The sequence below is a fragment of the Tiliqua scincoides genome, chromosome 5 (genome assembly GCF_035046505.1).
Source record: "Tiliqua scincoides isolate rTilSci1 chromosome 5, rTilSci1.hap2, whole genome shotgun sequence".
In the NCBI taxonomy this organism is placed as follows: domain Eukaryota; kingdom Metazoa; phylum Chordata; class Lepidosauria; order Squamata; family Scincidae; genus Tiliqua; species Tiliqua scincoides.
The window spans coordinates 107,634,916-107,655,286 of NC_089825.1; the positions used below are offsets into that span (position 1 = coordinate 107,634,916).

At 45.4% G+C, this 20,371-nt stretch overlaps 1 protein-coding gene across 1 annotated transcript; it reads left to right on the forward strand.

Annotated features, from left to right (window-relative positions):
- Window positions 1-10,615: 10,615 nt before the first annotated feature.
- On the forward strand, window positions 10,616-13,793 carry LOC136653024 (vomeronasal type-2 receptor 26-like). Its single transcript, XM_066629948.1, has 3 exons — window positions 10,616-10,696; window positions 11,274-11,400; window positions 12,892-13,793. The coding sequence occupies exons 1-3, from the start codon at window positions 10,616-10,618 to the stop codon at window positions 13,791-13,793; spliced, it is 1,110 nt and encodes a 369-aa protein (XP_066486045.1).
- The last annotated feature ends 6,578 nt before the right edge of the window (window positions 13,794-20,371 follow it).

Consider the following 20,371-nt stretch of genomic DNA (forward strand, 5'->3'; position numbering starts at 1 on the left):
TTGCTCTGACCCAGTGGGTGTGGGTGATGTGTATTCTTCACAGAGTTGGAGGAATTTGTTATACCTCTTTAATCTTGATTTATTCTTAGTCGCTCAAGTGAGTTTCCCTCATGATGTGCTTCTCTTCCAACAGGTCCGCGAGGGAGGTGCCCAGCAAGGGTCCTGATCTGCAGGCACTCCATAGTTTTTTGGGCCCGGAAGCATGCCATGTCATCCAGTTTCGGCTCTCAGCTGGCGCTGGGTGATGTTGCACACATTGACTGGCTCGCCAAGAGGGGTATGTGTTGGGGTCAATTTTTCCCAGCCTTTTTGGATTTTATTGCTCTCAATTCCCTGCCCCAGGTAATTGTTGACACCTTAGGTGAGAATGACTTGGGTCAGAGGATGTCTATGTCCTTGAGGCTCCAGGCCCACAGGGACTTTACAACACTAGTTAGTCAGTTCTCCGGGATCACTATCCTGTGGTCTGAAATGCTGCCTAGGAGGGTCTGGCGGTGGGCGCGCAGTATTAGAAGAGTCAATGTTGCCTACAAAAGGGTCAATGCTTACCTGGGCAGGGTCGTCTTGGAGCTCGGGGGAGCAGCTATCCATCATCCTGGAATTTGTTTTGGGCAGTCTGCTCTTTACCATGGCGATGGAGTGAATTTTTCCCCCATGGGTTATGGGCTGTTTTTAACAGATTTGCAACAGGGCTTGAGACTCTTTTTGGTTACAGGGAAGGCCAAGCGCTAGGCTGACCTCCCCTTGTGGTGGTAGAAATGTGGGGTGGGTGTTCTTCTCAGTGTTCAATCTAAGTCAGCAAGGACAGGGGGTGAACCGGAACCGCTCCCGTGATGCCTGACCGGCTTGAGGAGGCAGGCTGGTTAGCCCCTTGTTCAAACTTAGGGGCCTTGCAGGGGTGACCTGAAGGCATAGCAGTTCGGCTGACTTAACCTCTTTGGGCAATGTTGAAAGGCTGGCTTAATAACAATTGAGTTACACCTGGAGTCGGGTGGGCGCCCTATGAGATTGGGGGACGTAAATGGCTAGGGCCGTTTCCCCCACTTAGAACCCCGCACTTGGGATGGGGTATTGTTTACCCTGTTGTTGCCTTGTTGCAAACTTGTTGTATTCAATAAAGTGGCCCATTTTAATTGCATACCTGTTGTCGGTTGTATTTATTTGGGGAGTGCATGGTAATTAAAATGCTTTGGGTTAAAAACACTGATGAAAGTCATTATTATATGTATGTATGTGCAGCACAAATGGAAACAAAGAAAGAAAACAGAGCTGGAAATACATCATACATTGAAAGAAATGAGCAGGTGACCCTCAAATACTGCACTAACGCTGGGGCACATTGGAAAATAGCAGGAATAAAACATTAAAATGCTTTGCTACAAAAATCATACAAAAAAGAAAGATTCCTTAATTCCAGGGCTGGGGGGAGGGAGCTCTAAATAGTGTAATGGTGTGTCCCGAATGATTATTGCAAATTTGAATCCTGAACTGAGCAAAGAAGGCCTTTTCTAAAGTGGTAGGTCTCATGCTTAGAAGGGGAGACTATCTGACCCTATTCCATGCTGAGATGAAGTGGGCAGGTCCTCCCCTCTGCTAAATCTATGAGAGCATCCACTTTAACTGACTATCCCCAGCAGAATGTTTCATTCAGTAGTTGTTGCTGGCGTCTTTGTGTTCATTGTTGGATCTTTGCAGCAGAGCCACTAAGGGGAATGTTATCAGGGGGTACATATTTTCTTTTGGGCTCCTTCCCTTCTCCCTTCAAATGCGAATTTGGCTTCTGGGCCCCTCTTAGGTTCCCCTTTTGACTCCAGGCCCAGATACGATGTATCCTCCTCTTAGAGGCCCTTCATTCAGAAGTGATTTATCTTGACATTTAGGAGCAGCACAAGCTCAATGCAGCCAAACATGTCTGAGCAACCATGATATGTGACTTTTTTTTCATCCCTGGGGAGAAATGAGTTAGTGCACTGTTTCTCAAACTGTGGGTTGGGACCCACTAGGTGGTCGCAGGCCAATTTCAGGTGGGTCCCTATTCATTCCAATGTGTATTTTATTTTTAAAATATTAGACTTGATGCTTCCATGGAATGTGATTGCATATGGGGAAATGTTATAGATCAGTACTCTTAACAGGCTACAATGTACATGCTTTTAACAATAATAGGCAATGGGGCTTACTCCCAGGTAAGGGTTGATAGAACTGCAGACTTTGGAATGTTTGGGGATTTTTTTTTCAAGCAGATCACCAACCACTTGCTTGGGTTAGGAAGGTTCTCCTTTATTATAAATAAATTTTTAAACTTATACTTATTGTAGACTTTTAGTTTACTTACAGCCCAATCCTATCCACAATTTCCTGGGAGTAAGCCCCATTGATTCTAATGGGACTTACTTCTGAGTAGACATGCATACGATTGGGCTGCCACTTGATTTATTTGATTTGATCATATGGGGGTGCTAAACATATCCTGTTTGATGATATCCTGCTTGATGATGTCACTTCTGGCCAAATCACTTCCAGGTTAATGACATCACTTCTGGTGAGTCCTGACAGATTGTCATTCTACAGTGTGGGTCCCAGTGTTAAAGTCTGAGAACAACTGGGCCCACTTAACTCACAGCACAATCCTATACATATCTATTCAGAAGTAAGTTCCATTTATTTTAGTAAGGCTTGCTCCCAGGTAAGTGTGGACAGGATTGCAGCCTAAGATACTTCAGTCAAACCTTCAGTCAAACTAAAATAGAGGAAAATTGTTCTATACTAGCTGGATCTTCTATAGTCGCATTTAAAATTGTTTTAATCTTATACATGAAGCAAGAGCAGCCCCATGGAAAACAATATCTTAAATGATTTAAAAAATCATTTAATTTTTTTGACATAAGTTGTAGGCAGAGGAGAGAAAAAATGAACAAGCAATGCAAAAACAACACAGCTTGGGTCACCTGGTGCATCAGCCTTGCTTCCATCCCTGGGGCTTACTGTTCACTTGCAATATTTCTGTAGATCTTTTTGTCTGCAGTATCTCACATACTCCACAAAATCACTGTCAGATCCAACAAATATTTTTTTTCCCCTCAATGGATGCAAAAAATCATCTCAATGCAACAAAATAATCTGGAGCACTAATTTGGAAAACGTATAATTAACTTCAATTACTAGGAATCGTCCTCCATCTAGGCAAATCTCACATGGAAATCTCATGTGGATTGTCCATAACCACACAATCAATAACAAAATCTGAATGTACATATAATATACCAACTGGGTCTGTTCAAAGCTGAGGCACTATGACTATGGAGGGCTGCAGCAGTCTCATTGTCATTGCTAACTGATTTAGCAAAAGACTTGGGAGCCACTGAACGAGGGAACGAGTTGCAGCCCAACTGCTCATGGGAGACACGAAAAACATTCAGAAGCAAGACTGGGCCAACATGGCAGGAATATTGATGTTTCTGCTGCTGCTAATTCTGGGCCTTCAGTTTCCTTCAGCTGATTGCAAAGCACAGCCTGTCATGTGCACCATCACCGATCCCTCCCAATTGCCTTATAAGTATCATCAGAGAGGAGGTGTCATCATTGGTGCAATTATTTCACAGTCTGGCTGCCTATTTGATGACATTTCTTTTAAAGAACACCCCAAAACCAAGCTGATGGAGGAACTTATGTAAGGAAATCTTCATCATTCCAGAATGTTCAGTAATCCTGGTCATCTCCATTATAAATGTTTCATACGAGGATCAGGATCTTCAGAATCAGCTTATGGTCTTTGTGTGGGGTTTTGCTTTGTTTGGAATATGCCTTGAGCTTTATTAGCATGATTCTTGCGTGTGTGTGGGGGGGGGGGGAGAAATTTAGGAATATATTTGCTTTTAGATGATGTGCCTGGAATCTTGCTTGTGTCCTCTATGCACTATTCCAGCGATTTTCAATCAGTGTGCCAACAACAACAACAACAACAAAAACAACAACAACAACAGTATTTATATACCGCTTTTCAACAAAAAGTTCACAAAGCGGTTTACAGAGAAAATCAAATATCTAATGGCTCCCTGTCCCAAAAGGGCTCACAATCTAAAAAGATGCAACACCAGCAGACAGCCACTAGAAAAGACACTGCTGGGGTGAGGTGGGCCAGTTACTCTCCCCCTGCTAAATAAAAGAGGAGCACCCACTTGAAAAAGTGCCTCTTAACCAGTTAGCAGGGGTTGTAGCATTGTGCCACAAATGGTCCACAGGTGTGCCAAGGGAATTTGAAGGAAGGGTCATTAATTAGTACTTTCATGTACCCGTTCAGTTAGGCAGGATGCCATTTTATTTATCCCAACTGTATAATCCGCAGTTAAGAAGAGCCTTCATGTTGGCAAGATGTAATGCCCTTCCTTCAGCCCTTCCATGGGGCCGGTTTAAAGGGATACCTCTTTCCACAAGGCTCTGTTCTTGTGATCTGAACCATGTGGAGTCAGTTGAACACATTCTTTTGTTCTGTCCCTTGCATAAGACCCAGCGTCAGAAACATCTTATGCCCACCCTAGCGCGCTTCCAGGGATGGGCAGAGGCAGATGAGCTACAAGCACTTTTGTCAGTAGAGGAGGGAGAAACTCTTATCAACATCTCATGCTTTGTCGCCACAGTCATAAGTACATGGGAAATGAGACTGGAAGCTTAGCCCTGTATGAGATCACCTAATGGGGGCACTATTGGGTTTTTTGTTTGTGTGCCATGTATTTACGGATTATGGAGCCATCTCCTGATCTTATATAAATTTTGAATTTTATACGCATATTGTTTTGATGTATATGTATATGCCAATAAAGGCTACATCATCATCAGTAGGGCCTTTGGGGATAAGAGCACCCCACAAGCAGCATAGTGTGCCTTGTAAAAAAACTGATGATATGCCTTGACAATGTCAGTACCTTGTCAGTGTGCTATGAGTTGAAAAAGGCTGAAAATCGCTACACTGTTCTTCTATGTTGTTGTATTTATGACATAGATTCATGTGCCCTTCAGGCACAACTGACTTCTGTGGCACATAGTTAAGTGCCTTCTAACAAGCCAAGCCACTGGCCCACATATTTCAGCACTGTCAACCACAACTGCTAGCAGACCTCCATGTTTTCTTTCTCTCCCTACCTGAAGCATCCAGGGGCTGAGCCAGGTACGTTGTGCATGTAACTTATGTGCTCTACCACTGAAATCCCTTCCTGACAATTAACGCCACGTAATTTCAGGGCTTCCTCTGTACCTTCACAGATCTCAGGCACTGACGTTGTCTATCCTTAGTCAAATATCAAATATCGTGAGCTACTTTTCTGAGTGTGTTCTTAAATCATAGTATATCTGTGAGTCTTGCTGTAACTGAGGACCTATCAGAATATGCTGAGTACATTTTCAATTTTGTGATATATGTTCCTTGTTATACTTTAAAGAATATCCATGGAGGGTAATTTGATTTGATATTTGATTTTAGATTTGATTTTAGATTTCTTTTTCTGTATTATGTGTAGAGCATGTAGGACAAAGAAAATCCTGGGAAAACACTGAAGAATTTTATGATGTACTTAGAAATTAGAAAGGATAGTCTGTTTGATGCAAAATCTCCTTTAGTTCAATTCCAAAGAGTTATCAACTTGTCCTGTCCTTGGTATTTGCTGTGAAGGAGATCAATGAGAACCCGAAGATCTTGCCAAACGTCAGCCTGGGCTTCCACATTTATGACAGTTATACGAATGCAAGGATGACATATCAGAACACCCTGAAACTTCTTTCCACTCAAGAAAGGATTGTCCCCAACTTCAAATGTGACAAGCACCAGCATCTGATCGCTGTCATTGGGGGACATGATTCTCAAATCTCCCTTCACATGGCTACCCAATTAGGCATCTACAAGATTCCACAGGTACAGCTGCATGTGAGCCAGGAAGGCTTTGAATCACGGAGCGCATTTATCCTTTCACCTCTGCTCAGTGATATGCATGAATTTATATGGCTGATGTGGATTTGGCAAGAATGAAATATTCTTCATGAAAACATTGGCTCTTAGGGGGTATTTCTCATTTATTCTTCCCCAGATGAATGAGTAGTTAGACCAGTGGTTTCCAAACTTTTTAGCACCAGGACCCACTTTTTTAAACAACACTCTATCGGGACCCACCTAGGTTTTCCAGACTTTTAAAAAAGACATCTAGAAAGACCCTCAGGAAAAAAAATCCTCAAATATTTATCTCCCTATATTTACACATACTTTCAAACTGCAGGAGCGGAGCTCTTTGCAGGGTAATTAGCAGCTACACAATCTGATTTTTGAATAGCCTCAGGACTTGAGGCAATCGGTTATCTGATCTTTCCATCAGCCTTTGGCGACCCACCAAAAATCAGATTGCGACCCACAGTTTGGGCACCACTGAGTTCCTTAGCACTCTGATGGCTGTTACTGTTTACCACACAGCTCAGAATCATTTGGACTCTCTCTGGAAAAGTTTTAGAAGTTGTTAGTTCAAAAGCTATAGGTGTAACACACTGCTGAGTACAGAAAAAAGGAATTAAGGACAGAAAATGTCACCATCATACATTTTTCAAGTGCATAAACAGAAAGATACAGCAAAAGAGATATTTCATGAATTTACAGCCAAATCCTATATGCGGGGCACTGCCAGCAGAACACTTGTTCCACCAGTGAAGCTGGCAGGATCCAAGTGAACTTGCCTGGATCCTGACAGAAGTTGTGCAATGGTGCTTTGCACTCTGGCACCCCCAGAGAGCGCAACAAAGCCCCCAGCGTTGTTCCCAGCAGCCATGCATATGGACCAGTGGCGAGACCTCTGCCTCTTGCCTCCTGCAACAGTGAATCTCTGTCCACTGACATGAGGTGAGTTGGCAGTGGGAAAGAGCAATGGAAGGATGGGGAAGGATTGCAGTTGTTTCTTTGTGGGAAGTGTAGAGGAACAGGAGGCAGGAGGGAATGGGTCTGGTGGCAATGGCATATCCCCACTGAGATCAGGACAGCCCCCTCCTTGTGAAGGGCTGTGATTGCTAGTGCAAGCCTTCCATTGTTTTAGTTTCACCCGAAATATTTTACCAGCCTCTGTTCATTGCTTTTGTAGCTTTGGTGTTTCTCTGTAATGTTGCTTTGGCTGATTTTACTGCAATGATGATTTTGGCTGACTGATTCAGAGCCCAATCTTATCCTTCCCTCCCCCCATCATCGCAGTGTTGCCAAACTGGCAAATGCTTCATCCATGGTGGGGGGGGGAGGAGAGGAGGCTTCAGCAGGGAAAGGGGATTGTAAACTTTCCTTCCCCCTGTATAAGCCTCCCAATCTACAATGGGTCTCCTCAGACCTTCAAGTTCGAGGAGAGAAATAGCTCAGGGAAGCTGCTGTCAGAATGGATAAGATCCATCGTGGTCTCCCATGACTGATCCTCCCTCTCCCACGGCCTCCCCTCCCCCATTATGCCTCCCTCCCTCCCTGGTTCCACCCCTCCCTGCTTCCATTCCGCCCTCCTGCCTCCCACATCATCATGCCTCCTCCAGCGAGCAGCGATTCCCTCACTAGTGGGGGTGGGAAGGCCTCCCCACCGGTGCTCCCCACAGCATGCTAACTTGTGTGCCATGGGAGCATCTTTTGGAACAGGCACTGACTGCTTTACAACAGTCATCACTGTCAAGAGGAGCCTCGCTGTATTTGGGCAGCAAGGGAAAGATTGGGCCATCATTCATATTTCTAAACTGTGCTGAGCTTTCCATTCAGCTTTGAAAGTCGGGACATTTTAAAAACATTGAAATGTTCACACGTTTTCCAATAATTCGTATTACTTCAATGCAAGTTTTCTTCTGCTTCAGGACTGGGTTTCATCACAGTAGCTATTTGGTCAGATTCATTAGTCTCTTTTGAAATGTTTTCCTTTTTTATTCCTTAGATTGCATACTGTACATTAGCTCCAGTGGTGAATGTTAAACTGCAGCTCCCTTCCTTTTACCGGATGGTCCCCAATGAAGCACATCAGTACAGAGGGATTGTTCGTCTACTTCAACATTTCCAATGGAAGTGGGTTGCGATCCTTGCATCAGATGATGACAGTGGGGAAAACTTTGTGAGTATCCTGATGAAAATGCTTTCTGAACATGGAATCTGTACAGCCTTCAGTGCAAAACTGCGAATTCTATCTCAACTGACAAAAACAGCACAAATGTTACAGGCCATTGATGAAGCAGACTCAGATGTGTACACACTCAGGTCACAAATCGAATCTGAAATCAACGTATATATAGTAAATGCAGAGATTGAGACGATGTCAGCTTTGAAATTTGTAATATATTTTTATATGATGATGGAAGGTATTACAGAGTTTTTGACAGGGAAAGTGTGGATTATGACAGCTCAGTTTGATTTCTGGACACCACAAATTCACAAGGATTTCAACATACAAGTCTTCCATGGTGCCTTGTCTTTTGCAGTTCACTCTAATGAAGTGTTGGGCTTTACAGAATTCCTTCAGTCCCTGCATCCTGACACACAAAACGGAGATGATTTTATTAGGACCTTCTGGGAACAGGCATTTGGCTGCTTTTTTTCTGATTCTGAAGAGGGTGAAGACAGCAGTGATGCTTGTACTGGCCAAGAGAGGTTGGAGAGTCTCCCGAAGACTCTTTTTGAAATTAGCATGACTGGCCGCAGCTATAGCATTTACAATGCAGTCTATGCTGTAGCACATGCATTGCAAAAGATGTCTTCATTGAAAACCAAGCCCAGAGCAACTTGGGACAAATGTAAATTGTTTCCTCTGAATCTGCAATGTAATCAGGTAATATCCCAATAGTAAGTCAGCTCTCATGTTCATGATGATATTAGAAGAGTAGAGAATTACTACTATTATTAGAGAAGAGTAGAGAGTAAAACCAGTCCAGAATGGTAGTCTTTGAAAGTGGATCATTCAAAAGTCTGCAAACGTTTGGAAGTATTGTCAGACCTATGAGTCATTTGTGTGCAGTCAAATTAGGCAAGGTCCAGGCAGCTCAATGAGAACCCCATTTAGATCAGCTTCCTGTATCACATGGTGGCCCATCAGATGCCTCACGGAGTGTAATAATAATAATAATAATAATAATAATAATAATAATAATAATAATAATAATAAACTTTATTTATACCCCGCCCTTCTCCCCAAAGGGACCCAGGGCGGCTTACAACAAGTTAAAAGCAGATTAAAACATAATATTAAAAAAATAGATAAAAACATTAACATAATTAACAAATATCATAAAAACAGTAATCAGATAAAAATCAGGTAATAGGATCATAGAGCAGCAGATCATAGGAATCAGGCCTGTAAAAAATACTAAGAGATGTAGAAAAGATGTTAAAAAAAGATGTTAAAAAGGCCATGAACTCAGAAGGCTTGTTTAAACAGAAGGGTTTTCAGGCCCCGCCGAAAAGTCTCAAGAGAGGGAGCCATTCTTAAGTCAAGGGGAAGCGAGTTCCATAATGTTGCTGCCACTACTGAGAAGGCCCTATTTCTTGCCGCCGCCCCACGTACTTCCCTAGGCGGTGGCACTTATAAAAAGGCCTTCTCTGATGACCTAAGAGGATGAGCGGAAGTAGGCGGTCCCTAAGATACCCTGGCCCAGAGCAGTAAAGGGCTTTAAAGGTCAAAACCAGCACCTAGAATTGGGCCTGGAAATGAATGGGCAGCCAATGTAGCCCCTGGAGAAGCGGGCTGACAGAGTCAAACTGCCTACCTCCAGTAACCACACGGGCCACCGCATTCTGCACTAATTGCAGTTTCCGAACCGTCTTCAGGGGCAGCCCCACATAAAGCGTGTTACAATAATCTAACCTCGATGTCACCATGGCATGGATCACCATGGCCAGGTCTGCATGACCTGTACAACGTCAACACAATGTGTGTACAAGACAACACAATGCGTATATCCTGTTGCCACTCCCCAGTATATGACATTCACAAATAGGCTACCTTACTTTTCAAAATGACACTCTATTGGAACCCAACCAGCTTTATGAGGCTAAAAAAAAGTACCAGCTGGTCAAGCTGTTATCTTTTTAACTATTGGGGAAAGGGGCACCTGGAGTGTTTGCTGAGCTCCATGTTCATCAGATAGGGACCATTCTGATGGCCTTGCATCCTTCCCCACCTGCCCTTCAAAGTGGACCAAGGCATGGTCACCTACTCATGAGCAAACATGTATATGCTGCTCTGTTTTGGTTTCCTTAGGACTTTTTTTCCTTATCAACTATCAACTTTTCAGTTTTGTGTCCCACTAAAATTAGACTATGACCCACTGGGGGGTCCCAACCCATAGTTTGGGAACCATTTTTCTAGATTAAACACACCAATGTTTTCTGTTTCTCCAGAATAAGGATCTACATCAAAGTACAGATGCTTATAAATGGTAGGGGACCAATGAAACAAAAGTTCTTGAGAAATGTCTTCTTTCACTCTAGCTTCTCCCTTTCCTGAGAAGCATTTCATTTAACAACAGTGCTGGAGACACAGTGTCTTTTGATGAGGAGGGTGAGTTAGTAGGTGGATTTGACCTGATCAATTGGGTGACTTTCCCCAACCAGTCCTTCTTGAGAGTGAAAACGGGAATGATGGATCCATGGGCTTTCCCTGACAAAGAGTTCACCATTACTGAGGAGGTCATCACATGGCACTACATGTTTAATCAGGTGAGATCTGACAGTAGGCGTAAGATAGAAAGAGAAATGGGAATGTTCCTGTATTTTTTCATGATCCTTGAGAGTCACTCTCACCCTTCTAAGGAATTCCATTCAGTCACAAATAGGCTTAATTCTAGGCAATTTTTAGGCACCTGTAGATTTAGGGCACATTGAACAGAGGCACTGATTCCAAAGAAAAAGGGCTACAACGACCCACATCTCCAACACCAAAGGCCCAAACCTATCTGGACACTGCAGCAACATCACATGAATGCCAGCCCATCATCTGGCATATCCCAAGCCCTGGCCAGTGAGAGGGGAGGCAGTGAAGAGTGAGCCATGGGTCATGACCACATACACAGCCAGTCACAGCCATCGGTTGTTGGTCAATGTTCATGCGTGGCTTGGTTGCCTGCGCAGCTGTGGATAGCTAACCCAGTTGTGCCTGCACAGCTGCTGTGCAGTTGACAACAGGTCATCAAACTGAATACATTTTGCAAAAGCCCCCTTAAGTTTCAAGTCAAATGTTCCATGTTCTGTAGGAAAGTAGCAGCAGCAATACATGTCCTCCTTTCTTTATATCCAGGTTCTGCCTATTGCTCTGTGCAATGACCACTGCTATCCAGGTGACAGCAGAAAGAAGAAGGAAGGGAAGCCGTTTTGTTGCTATGACTGTGATCCATGTCCAGCAGGGAAGATTTCAGACCAGAAGGGTAGGGAAAATAGTGTGTCATATAATCCCACAATATAGATATTGCACTGTTTTTTTCTTTTTTGGTCTCTCTGCTTCCATGCACCTCAGTTCAGAAACTAACAAGCACTTCCTAAACATTCCATTTAATAAGTGCTTAGCAGTGATGTGCTTCTTCTCTGGAAATTAAATAGCAGTGGGACGGGCAACTTATTGCAACTTATTGGAACCCTGGTATGGGGGAGGGGAATATTCGGGTGTCCTCTTGTCTTGTTGTTCTTTGTCATGTGCTTCTCAGGGCACTTCTCACAACAAAAGGATCTCCTTCTATTACATCTTCATCTCCACCATTACCGGTTGAGCACCCCTTACGTGGAATTTCAAAATACGGAATATTCCAAAATACAGAACATTTTTGGGCGCCAACATAACTTTTTGTTTTACTTTTTTGCCTAAAGAAATAAAAACACAAACTCTGTTTCCTGCACATAATTATTACAAAATATTGTATAAAATTACCTTCAGGCTATGTGTATAAGGGGTATTTGAAACATAAATGAATTTTGTGTTTAGATGTGGGCCCCATCCCCAAAATCTCTCATTATGTATATGCAAGTGTTCTGGAATATGGAAAAAACCTGAAATCTAAAACATTTCTGGTCCCAAGCATTCAGATAAGGGATGGCCAACTTGTACAAGAATTATTTTATTCTTCAAACTGTCCTCTCACATATCCTATGATGCACTTTCCAATCCCTTGTACTAATTCAGAAAAACATAATCCGTAACTCAACAGAATTGCTATTGTTGGAACATTGCTTCTTTATTCATCAGCACGTACTCTCCCACAGCCATTGTACACAGGAGAGGTATGATGAAATGTCTTCAGTCGAGCAGCAGACCCCACATACCTGCATATGGAGACCAAAGAGGCCCATGCTTGGTGTGCAGTTACTATGTTTTGTGTTGCGTGATATAAGCAACGTTTCAAAGAAAAGTAGATTGAGTTACAAATACCAAAATTTAAGGATGGATCTATCCACTTAAGTAGATATAGGGCAATAGAAGGAAAAGATGGCATGGCTAATTCATTCACAGCCCAGTCCTAAAGGCAGTGTCACTGCCGAGTTTGGTGGCACCAAAGCAACAATTGCCAGATTCTTCAGTCCAGCAGCAGCCACCAGAAGGGGAAGATCCCACTCCCTGCAATGGGGCTTCTCAAGTCTGTGCCAGCTATGTTCCCGGCGCAGACTTGAGAGTCTCTGTGTTGGGCACAACAGTTCAGGATCCAGCAGAACAGAGCTTTTCTAGCTCTTACCTAGCTCCAGGCTGCATCTGGCTGAGACTAAACCCAGCACCGACTGGCACTGGGCAAGTGCTGTCTTGACATGGGGTTTGCGGGCATGCCTTACAGCATGTTTGTGACACCCAGTGCCTGTGGTACACTTGTATACTGTCAGTGCTGAAGAGCTGAGGACTGGGCTCTAAAACTGCAGTTCTAATTTTTTTTCAGATGTGGACGACTGTTCCAAATGCCCAGAAGGTCAGTTTCCAAACAAGAACCGGAATGACTGTCTTCCTAAGGATCTGCATTTTCTCTCTTTCTTGGAACCTTTGGGAATGACATTAAGTGCCTTGGCTTTGTCTTTTTCCTTGATCACAGCTTTGGTCCTCAGGATTTTCATCAAGAACCAGGACACTCCCATCGTCAAAGCCAACAACAGAGACCTCACCTACTCCCTGCTTATCTCCTTATTGCTCTGCTTCCTCTGTTGTTTCCTATTCATTGGGAAGCCTCATGAACTGACCTGCTGTTTGCGACAATCTTTTTTTGGTCTCATCTTCTCAGTGGCTGTTTCTTGTGTCTTGGCCAAAACCATCACTGTGGTTCTGGCTTTCATGGCCACCAAACCAGGATCCAGAATGAGGAAGTGGGTGGGGAAAAGAGTGGCCAACTCCATTCTTCTTGGTTGCTTCCTGATTCAAGCCAGTATCTGTGCTGTGTGGCTCTGCACTGCTCCTCCATTCCCTCATTTGGACATGTACTCTTTGGCTGAAGTGATTGTAGTGGAGTGCAATGAAGGCTCCATCACCATGTTCTATTGTGTTCTGGGCTACCTGGGATTTCTAGCTACGGTCAGCTTCACTGTGGCTTTCCTAGCTAGGAAATTGCCAGACAGTTTCAATGAAGCCAAGTTCATCACCTTCAGCATGCTGGTATTTTGCAGTGTGTGGGTATCCTTCATTCCCCCCTATTTGAGCACCAAGGGAAAGTACATGGTGGCTGTGGAGATCTTCTCTATCTTGGCCTCCAGTGCTGGCTTGCTGGGCTGTATCTTTTTCCCCAAATGCTACATAATTATCCTAAGACCTGAACTGAACAGCAAGGATCAACTTATAAGGAGAAATTACTAACAGTGTGTTTCATTTCTTCCCCATTTTGTATTATCTGGAAGTAAACATGGTCAAAATATGTATGTCCACCCCTCTCTGAGTCCTGCTACCAAATGGGTAACTAGTTCCAGAGGTACAAAATAGACGTTGTTCACTCCCTACAGTAGGCTTCTGTAGGAACACAAACTTCTGTATTTTACATTAGTAAAAGTGTCTAAGCATTTTTCAAAGGAGTTCAGACATGTTTCACATAGACCAACCAAGAGGTCACAAAAGTCCTAGTTATCCTGTTTTGATCAGATCCCTCAAAACAAGAAAAAAAGAAAAATAATGTCACTAGCACAGCACTAAATATAGTAAAAGGCTCATAGCAATTGTTTTCTCCTGAAGTTCTGAGCTATGCAAAAGTCAAATAGGCCGTTAGCACAGTGTGTGCTGGTGGTCATTGCCCCGCCCCGCTTTGTGCAGGCAGGCTGAGGGGGCAGGCTCCCATTGGCCCACGCAATTTGGCAGGTAGGGAACTAAGCTTGCGTGGGCGATTCCTGGCTGCTCGAGCTCAGTCCGGGAGTAGCAGTGACCCCACTCGCACTTCCTTGGCACAATCTGAGACTAGCTGGTCACTGTTGCAGGGCCGGGTAGGAATTTTTTGCTGTCACTTTGATTGGCTGTAGGTGGCAGTTTTTTCGCCTATGCCAGACTGCTGTTTTTGTGGAGGTGTGGTTCTTGGCTTGGTTGTCATTTATATGGTCATTTGGTGTGATGTGTGTGGGGCAGGGTAGGTAGGGGTACTCGGTGTCCATCCAGGGCAGCAAGGGCAAGGGGGATGAGCCAGAAGCACCCAAATGATGCCTAGCCAGCTCAAAGAGATAGGCCAGCAAACCCCCTTGACTGGCCAGCTCCCCTGCCCCCTTTCTGGGTGACGCAGACAAGCTGTACCCAGTTAATCGACTGGTGGCAGCCCGAATCAGTTGTTTTGCCTTTGAGCCCTGGGGAAGGTAGATGACCAGGTCCATTTCCCCCAATGTTAGGCCCTTGCATGCCGGGAGCTAGCCCCCTGACCCCATGTAGCCCTGCTACTGTTTTATGTTTGTTTGTTGTTAATAAAGTGGCCCTAGTTCAATCCAAAAACCTCAACCTGGCATCTTATTTGGGGGGTCAAGGGTAACGATATTCTTCTCTCAAAAAGAAGACTAGGAGCCCAGTCCTTCCTAAATCCTCCCCCACTGCCGATGCAGCCACACCATCGGACTGCATGCTGCATCCTGCAGGGGGGCGGGGGCTGTCTCAGAGGTCTCCTCCAGTTAGGGGAGCATTTGTTCCCTTCTCTTGGAGGAAGTCTTCCCTGCTCCGTTGGGTCGATTCAGATTGGAGTCATCACAATTTTTTGTAACGGTGTGGGGAGAAGAGGGGGGAAATCAGCAAGCAATGCAGAACAATGCAGTTTCTCTCCCCAAAACATCAGCACTCCCTCTCTCCCAGGGGATTACTGCTCAACAGTGGCACTACTAGGAGGGTGGGGGGGCGCGCAGGCCACAGCGGATGATGTGCACAGGACACCATTTCCAGTCAAAATTCTTTAAATCTTGGTATTTTTGAATAATACCATTATGTTATATATCATTTGATGCATAATTTCATGCAGAACGGAATGAAACAAACCATGTTTAAATATCTTTATTCTATCAAAATTTATAGCCAAAAAAACCCAGTGGGTCGGAGTGATGGTATATCACCATGCCCATCATTTGGGGCATATCCCGCCCACTGCATGGGAGGAGGTCCATCATGGGTAGGGTGACCAAATACAATGGAGGACAGCACACCTATTCTTTAACCATTATATAGAACAGGGGTTTCCAAAGTTTTTGGTAGGAGGGCCACATTGTCTCTCTGATAGTGTGTCGGGGGCTGGGGGGAAAAAATTAATTTACATTTAAAATTTGAATAAATTTACATAAGTTTACATAAATGAATATGTTAAAAATGAACTTATATGTGTAGCAACGCAATGCTACTTGGGAAGCACCCAGGGCTTAGAACCTTTGTGCCTGAGGGAGAGTGCTAAAAGCAGAAGCACTCTGAGGGTTTGAAAGTTAACTAGAGCAACAAGGAGTCAGAGCAGTGAATGAGACACAGCAGACATTCAGAGGGTTGATGCAGGGAGAGCTGAGCCAGAAGTAGGACGGTATGAGATTGAGAAAGAAGGCCGTCGTCCTAGTAAAGAATAAAATGACAGACATGTATAGAAGCGAGATGCAGAAGGAAGGCCGCTAGGATTCAGCCTTCTCTGGCTTTTATTCCCTCTCAAACAATACACAACAGGCTGGGGTTCTCCATTCTCTTATCTTGTTTACAATACTAAGCGCTGAGTCAGAAGTCTGCGGCTTCTACTTAATGAGAACAAGGCAGAGGCTTCTAGATGTGTCCAGATGCCAACGCAGGTGTGCCTGCACTTGTTGCTATGTCTCTAAAAGCTTAATGTTCTGTGCATTTTCCTACATATATGAATGAATGAAGGTCTTGCAATAGCTCAAGGCCTATAAAAGGCCTTGCACAAAGCAAGGCTGGCCTTTCCTTTGCTGCTGCTACTGCATCACAGATGTGAAACAGCAAGCATTGGAGGGAGTACCACAGCTCACGCGAGAGGTCAAACAGTCACCTTCACGCTGAGAGCAGTTGCGTCGGGCCAGTGTGGGCTCCAACAAATATCTGGGGGGTCAGAGGCTCATTGGAGACTGGGTGCTCCCTGAGGGCCGCAAGTGGCCCCAGGGCCAGGGTTTGGGTACCGCTTATATAGAAGAAGGAATTTTGGCAGGTGCAGCTGAACATGGAAGGGTTTAAAGAGCTTCACCTGCCAAAATTCCCTCTTCTACACAATGATTAAAGGTGTAGGCTCTGTATCCTCCATTGTATCTTGTCACCCTGATCATGGGGGTGACACACTGGGTGATGCATACCCTAGCAACACCACTGCTATCCAATTGACATTTTTCTCTAGATTTATTTCCTGCCATATCCCTCAAACTGCAAAAAAGTAATATCAGATCTGACAAATATTTTCTTGTCGACGGATACAAAAGACGATCTCACCCAGCAAAATATTCTGGAGTGATAATTATGAAACCTGCAGGTACCCTCAAATGGAAGGAATAAACTTCAATCTTGGGCAATCTCACATGGATTTTCTAAAGCCACAAGAACAATCTATAGTGAAATCTGAATGTGCATATCATGTAACATCTGGTTCTTTTCAAAGCTAGACTGAGAAACCGAACAGCAAGGACTGATTTCAGTCTCATCATCCTCGGGAATTTATTCAGCAAATGAATTCGGAGTGATTGAATGTGGGAGTTGTTGCCAGCATCCTGGTGGATGACAGACAGAAACTGGACATTCAGTACCAAGACTGGGTCAAGATGGCAGGAATATGGAAATTACTGCTGCTGCTCATTCTGGGCCTCCGGATTCCTCAAGCTGAATGCAAGGCACAGACTGCCCAGTGCACCATCACTGATCCCTCCCAATTCCCATACAAGTATCATCAGAGAGGAGATCTAATTCTTGGTGCAATTATTTCACAGTCTGGCTGCCTCTTTGATGACATTTCTTTCAACGAACACCCCAAAACCAAACTGATGGAGGAACTTATGTAAGGGAAGTATTTAATGATACCATAATATTCAGCAGTTCAGATCATCTCCATTATAGCTGTTTCCTAAAAAGAGTAGCATATTCAGAATGTAGCTTGTTTTTGTTTGTTTTTGGAAGATGAACTTGCTGTTATTAGCAGAACTCTTTCTAAAAAAATTATGGATATACAGGTATCCCCTGTATCTGTTGGGGGATGCATTAGTGCTGGTTGCATTAACAGAAACTGCAGATAAAAGCAAACCCTATCTCCACGGCCTCCACACTGCTGTGGAGAAGCTCATTATGGGTTCCAAGTCATAGTAGGTATGCGGAAGCTCTTGGTTTTAGAGGCAAGCTGCCTCTGATTACCAGATGCAGGGGAGGGCACCAGGGCACAGGTTGTGCTTGTTGTCTTGTGTGCTCCCTGCGGCATTTGGTGGGCCACTGTGAGATACAGGAAGCTGGACTAGATGGGCCTTTGGCCTGATCCAGCGGGGCTCTTCTTATGTTCTTATGCTGTGCCCCCCTGCACCCATTGCTCTTCATTTATCTTGTTTACACTCGCACAAAGCAATTGGTAACTTGCTTTTACAGGATGACGTAAGCAGAAAGTTTATAGACAGACAAACAGGCAGGCAGCCTGCACAGCATATTGGAGGAGGTGACTCAGAGAACATGAACAGGAAGCAGATTTGTAATCATTTTAGGCATCAGTGGAAATGGTAAATACAATTGGTGACGACTCATGACCACAACTCACGGCAGGGCCTTTGCTGTGGTCCTAGTCTATAGCATTCCCTTGATCTTTCATTTAACTCATTCATTTAAGCTGAGATTCAACAAAACAAAATTGGTATGTTCTGGTTTAGCACTCTTGTTTCCGCATTGTCCAATGAACACTCGAGACAACAGATATGGAAGAAAGGGCCACTTTATTGCACATTAACAAGAGGAGCAGAGGCTGAGACCTGCAGTATCCGAGGCAGTGAAAGCCCCTGTGGTGTGGGGAGGGACCTCTGGGCTGTACCAGAAACCTCTGCCCCCAGGCGGGCATGCACCCGACTCCGAGTCGTGCCCCGCTGCTGGGACAGCGCGTCTCATCCATGTCTATCCCTTAAGGGGAAGGCAACCGGACCGCAGACTGCGCCACCTCGAGCCGCTGAGCCTCTGAGGTGTGCCCCGCGGTCCCGGCCAGGGCCCCGTCTAAGTCCTCGTGCCGCCAAGCCCCTGAGGACTGAAATAGGGTTCTGCCCTGCCTATGCCGCCTGAAGGTGCATGCCAGAGTCCCATTCACGCTTCCTAACCCGCACCACCTGCCACAAGGAGGAGTCAGCCTAGTGCTTGACCCCCCCGCTCCCAAACAGGGGAAGAAGCGCCTTAAGGCCACCTTGCAGGTCCTTAAGAAAGATGTCTGCGCCTTCCTCCGACAAATGCACACCGTCGCCCCTGTACATGTGAGGTAGCGAGAACACAATCGCAGGATGCTTCACCACCCTGCCACCCGCGCTGGACACCAAGTTGCAAATGCTCCTGGTAACTTTTCTGCACATCCTCTCAACCTTAGCGCAGCAGAAAGCCCCCCGCCACACACGACGCTGCAAGAAATCCGACCAAACCAAGTTGGTCTCCGGTAGCCAACCCATAAGAGTGGTGATGTCCTCACGAGCTCTGTTCATCAGAACCAGACCGGACATCCTGCAAAGGTCATTTTTGCCCAGGTGGAGCACCAAAATGTCCGGTGGGGGGTTCACATTCAGGAACTCCATCAACGCGGGCAGCAGCTGGCCCCATCTCATGCCCCTCTTGGCTAACCACGCAACCTGCACTGCCTGGCTGAGGCCCAGATTCGATCCGAGGGGGGTAGCAGCCGCCCTCTTGTGGGCCCAAAAGATAATGGAGTGGCCGCAGATTAACACGCGTGTCGGGCTACCAATGCGTCCTGCAAGATGAAAACAGAGATGTTATTGCAAGGCATCCACTTTTATGCTGCTCCCCCCACAGATGGGGTATGCCTGGACCCTGTGCACGTCATTTGCGCATGCAGCGCCTGTAGGTTGACGAACGCCAATGACCTATCCTTTTTATGTCCTCCCCTGACAGCCCCAACGCAGCTGCTGCAGAAGCTGCACCAATGCGGAGGGAGTGCAAGCCAAACTCCCTAGGCTGCAACCCTAAAACTCCCAGCGCTCATGAGAAAATTGCCCAAAACTGGAACAGCGTGAGAGGAGAACCATCCCTATGCTGGAACAGAGCCCCTGAGCGCTCACCCGAGAGTGCAAAATACTCCCTTAATGCTGCAACTGGGCACAATGGCATTCCTACCACCTCCTTAAGGGTCACCAAACAACCGATGCCCCTTTGGTCCGTCTTAGACTGTTTGAGGTTGATTGAGACTCCTCTGGGCACCCAGGTTAGGTCTGCCCTACGGAGGGCCCACGCAGATTGATCAGTCTTGTATTTTGCCAGGAACTCGCTGGGACGAAAAGCACCAAAGAAGGCTGTAAGCAATGTGGCCCTGAGAAGTTGAAGCTCACATGGCAACGAACAAAGGGTTGTGAAGGTCCCTGCGATACCCCTGAGCAACTCTGGCATGAAGGGGTGCCTGTGGTCCCGGACAGGGGGTGTTTTCCTAGTGAAGCCCTCTAACATCCTCTGCACTCTGAAGACTTGAGTGAAATCGGGGTAGCCCCCTGCTTTTGAAACAAAAGCTATGGCGGACATGAAGCCCGGGAGGGAGCTAACCACCCTTCCAGACCGCTGCAGGTGAAGAAGGAAAAGCAGCAGATGCTCAAACGGTGCCGGCCACAGGCTGCGCAAGCCGGCCGCCAGCCTAAAATCAGCGAACTCTGTTACCTTCCGCGAGTAGCCCCTCTGCGTACTGGGCGCCAGTGAGGCGCATATGACCTCGTTTACTTCTGTAAGCCAAGGTCCCAGAGCCAAGGAGGCATGTGGTCCGGGGATGGCGCCGC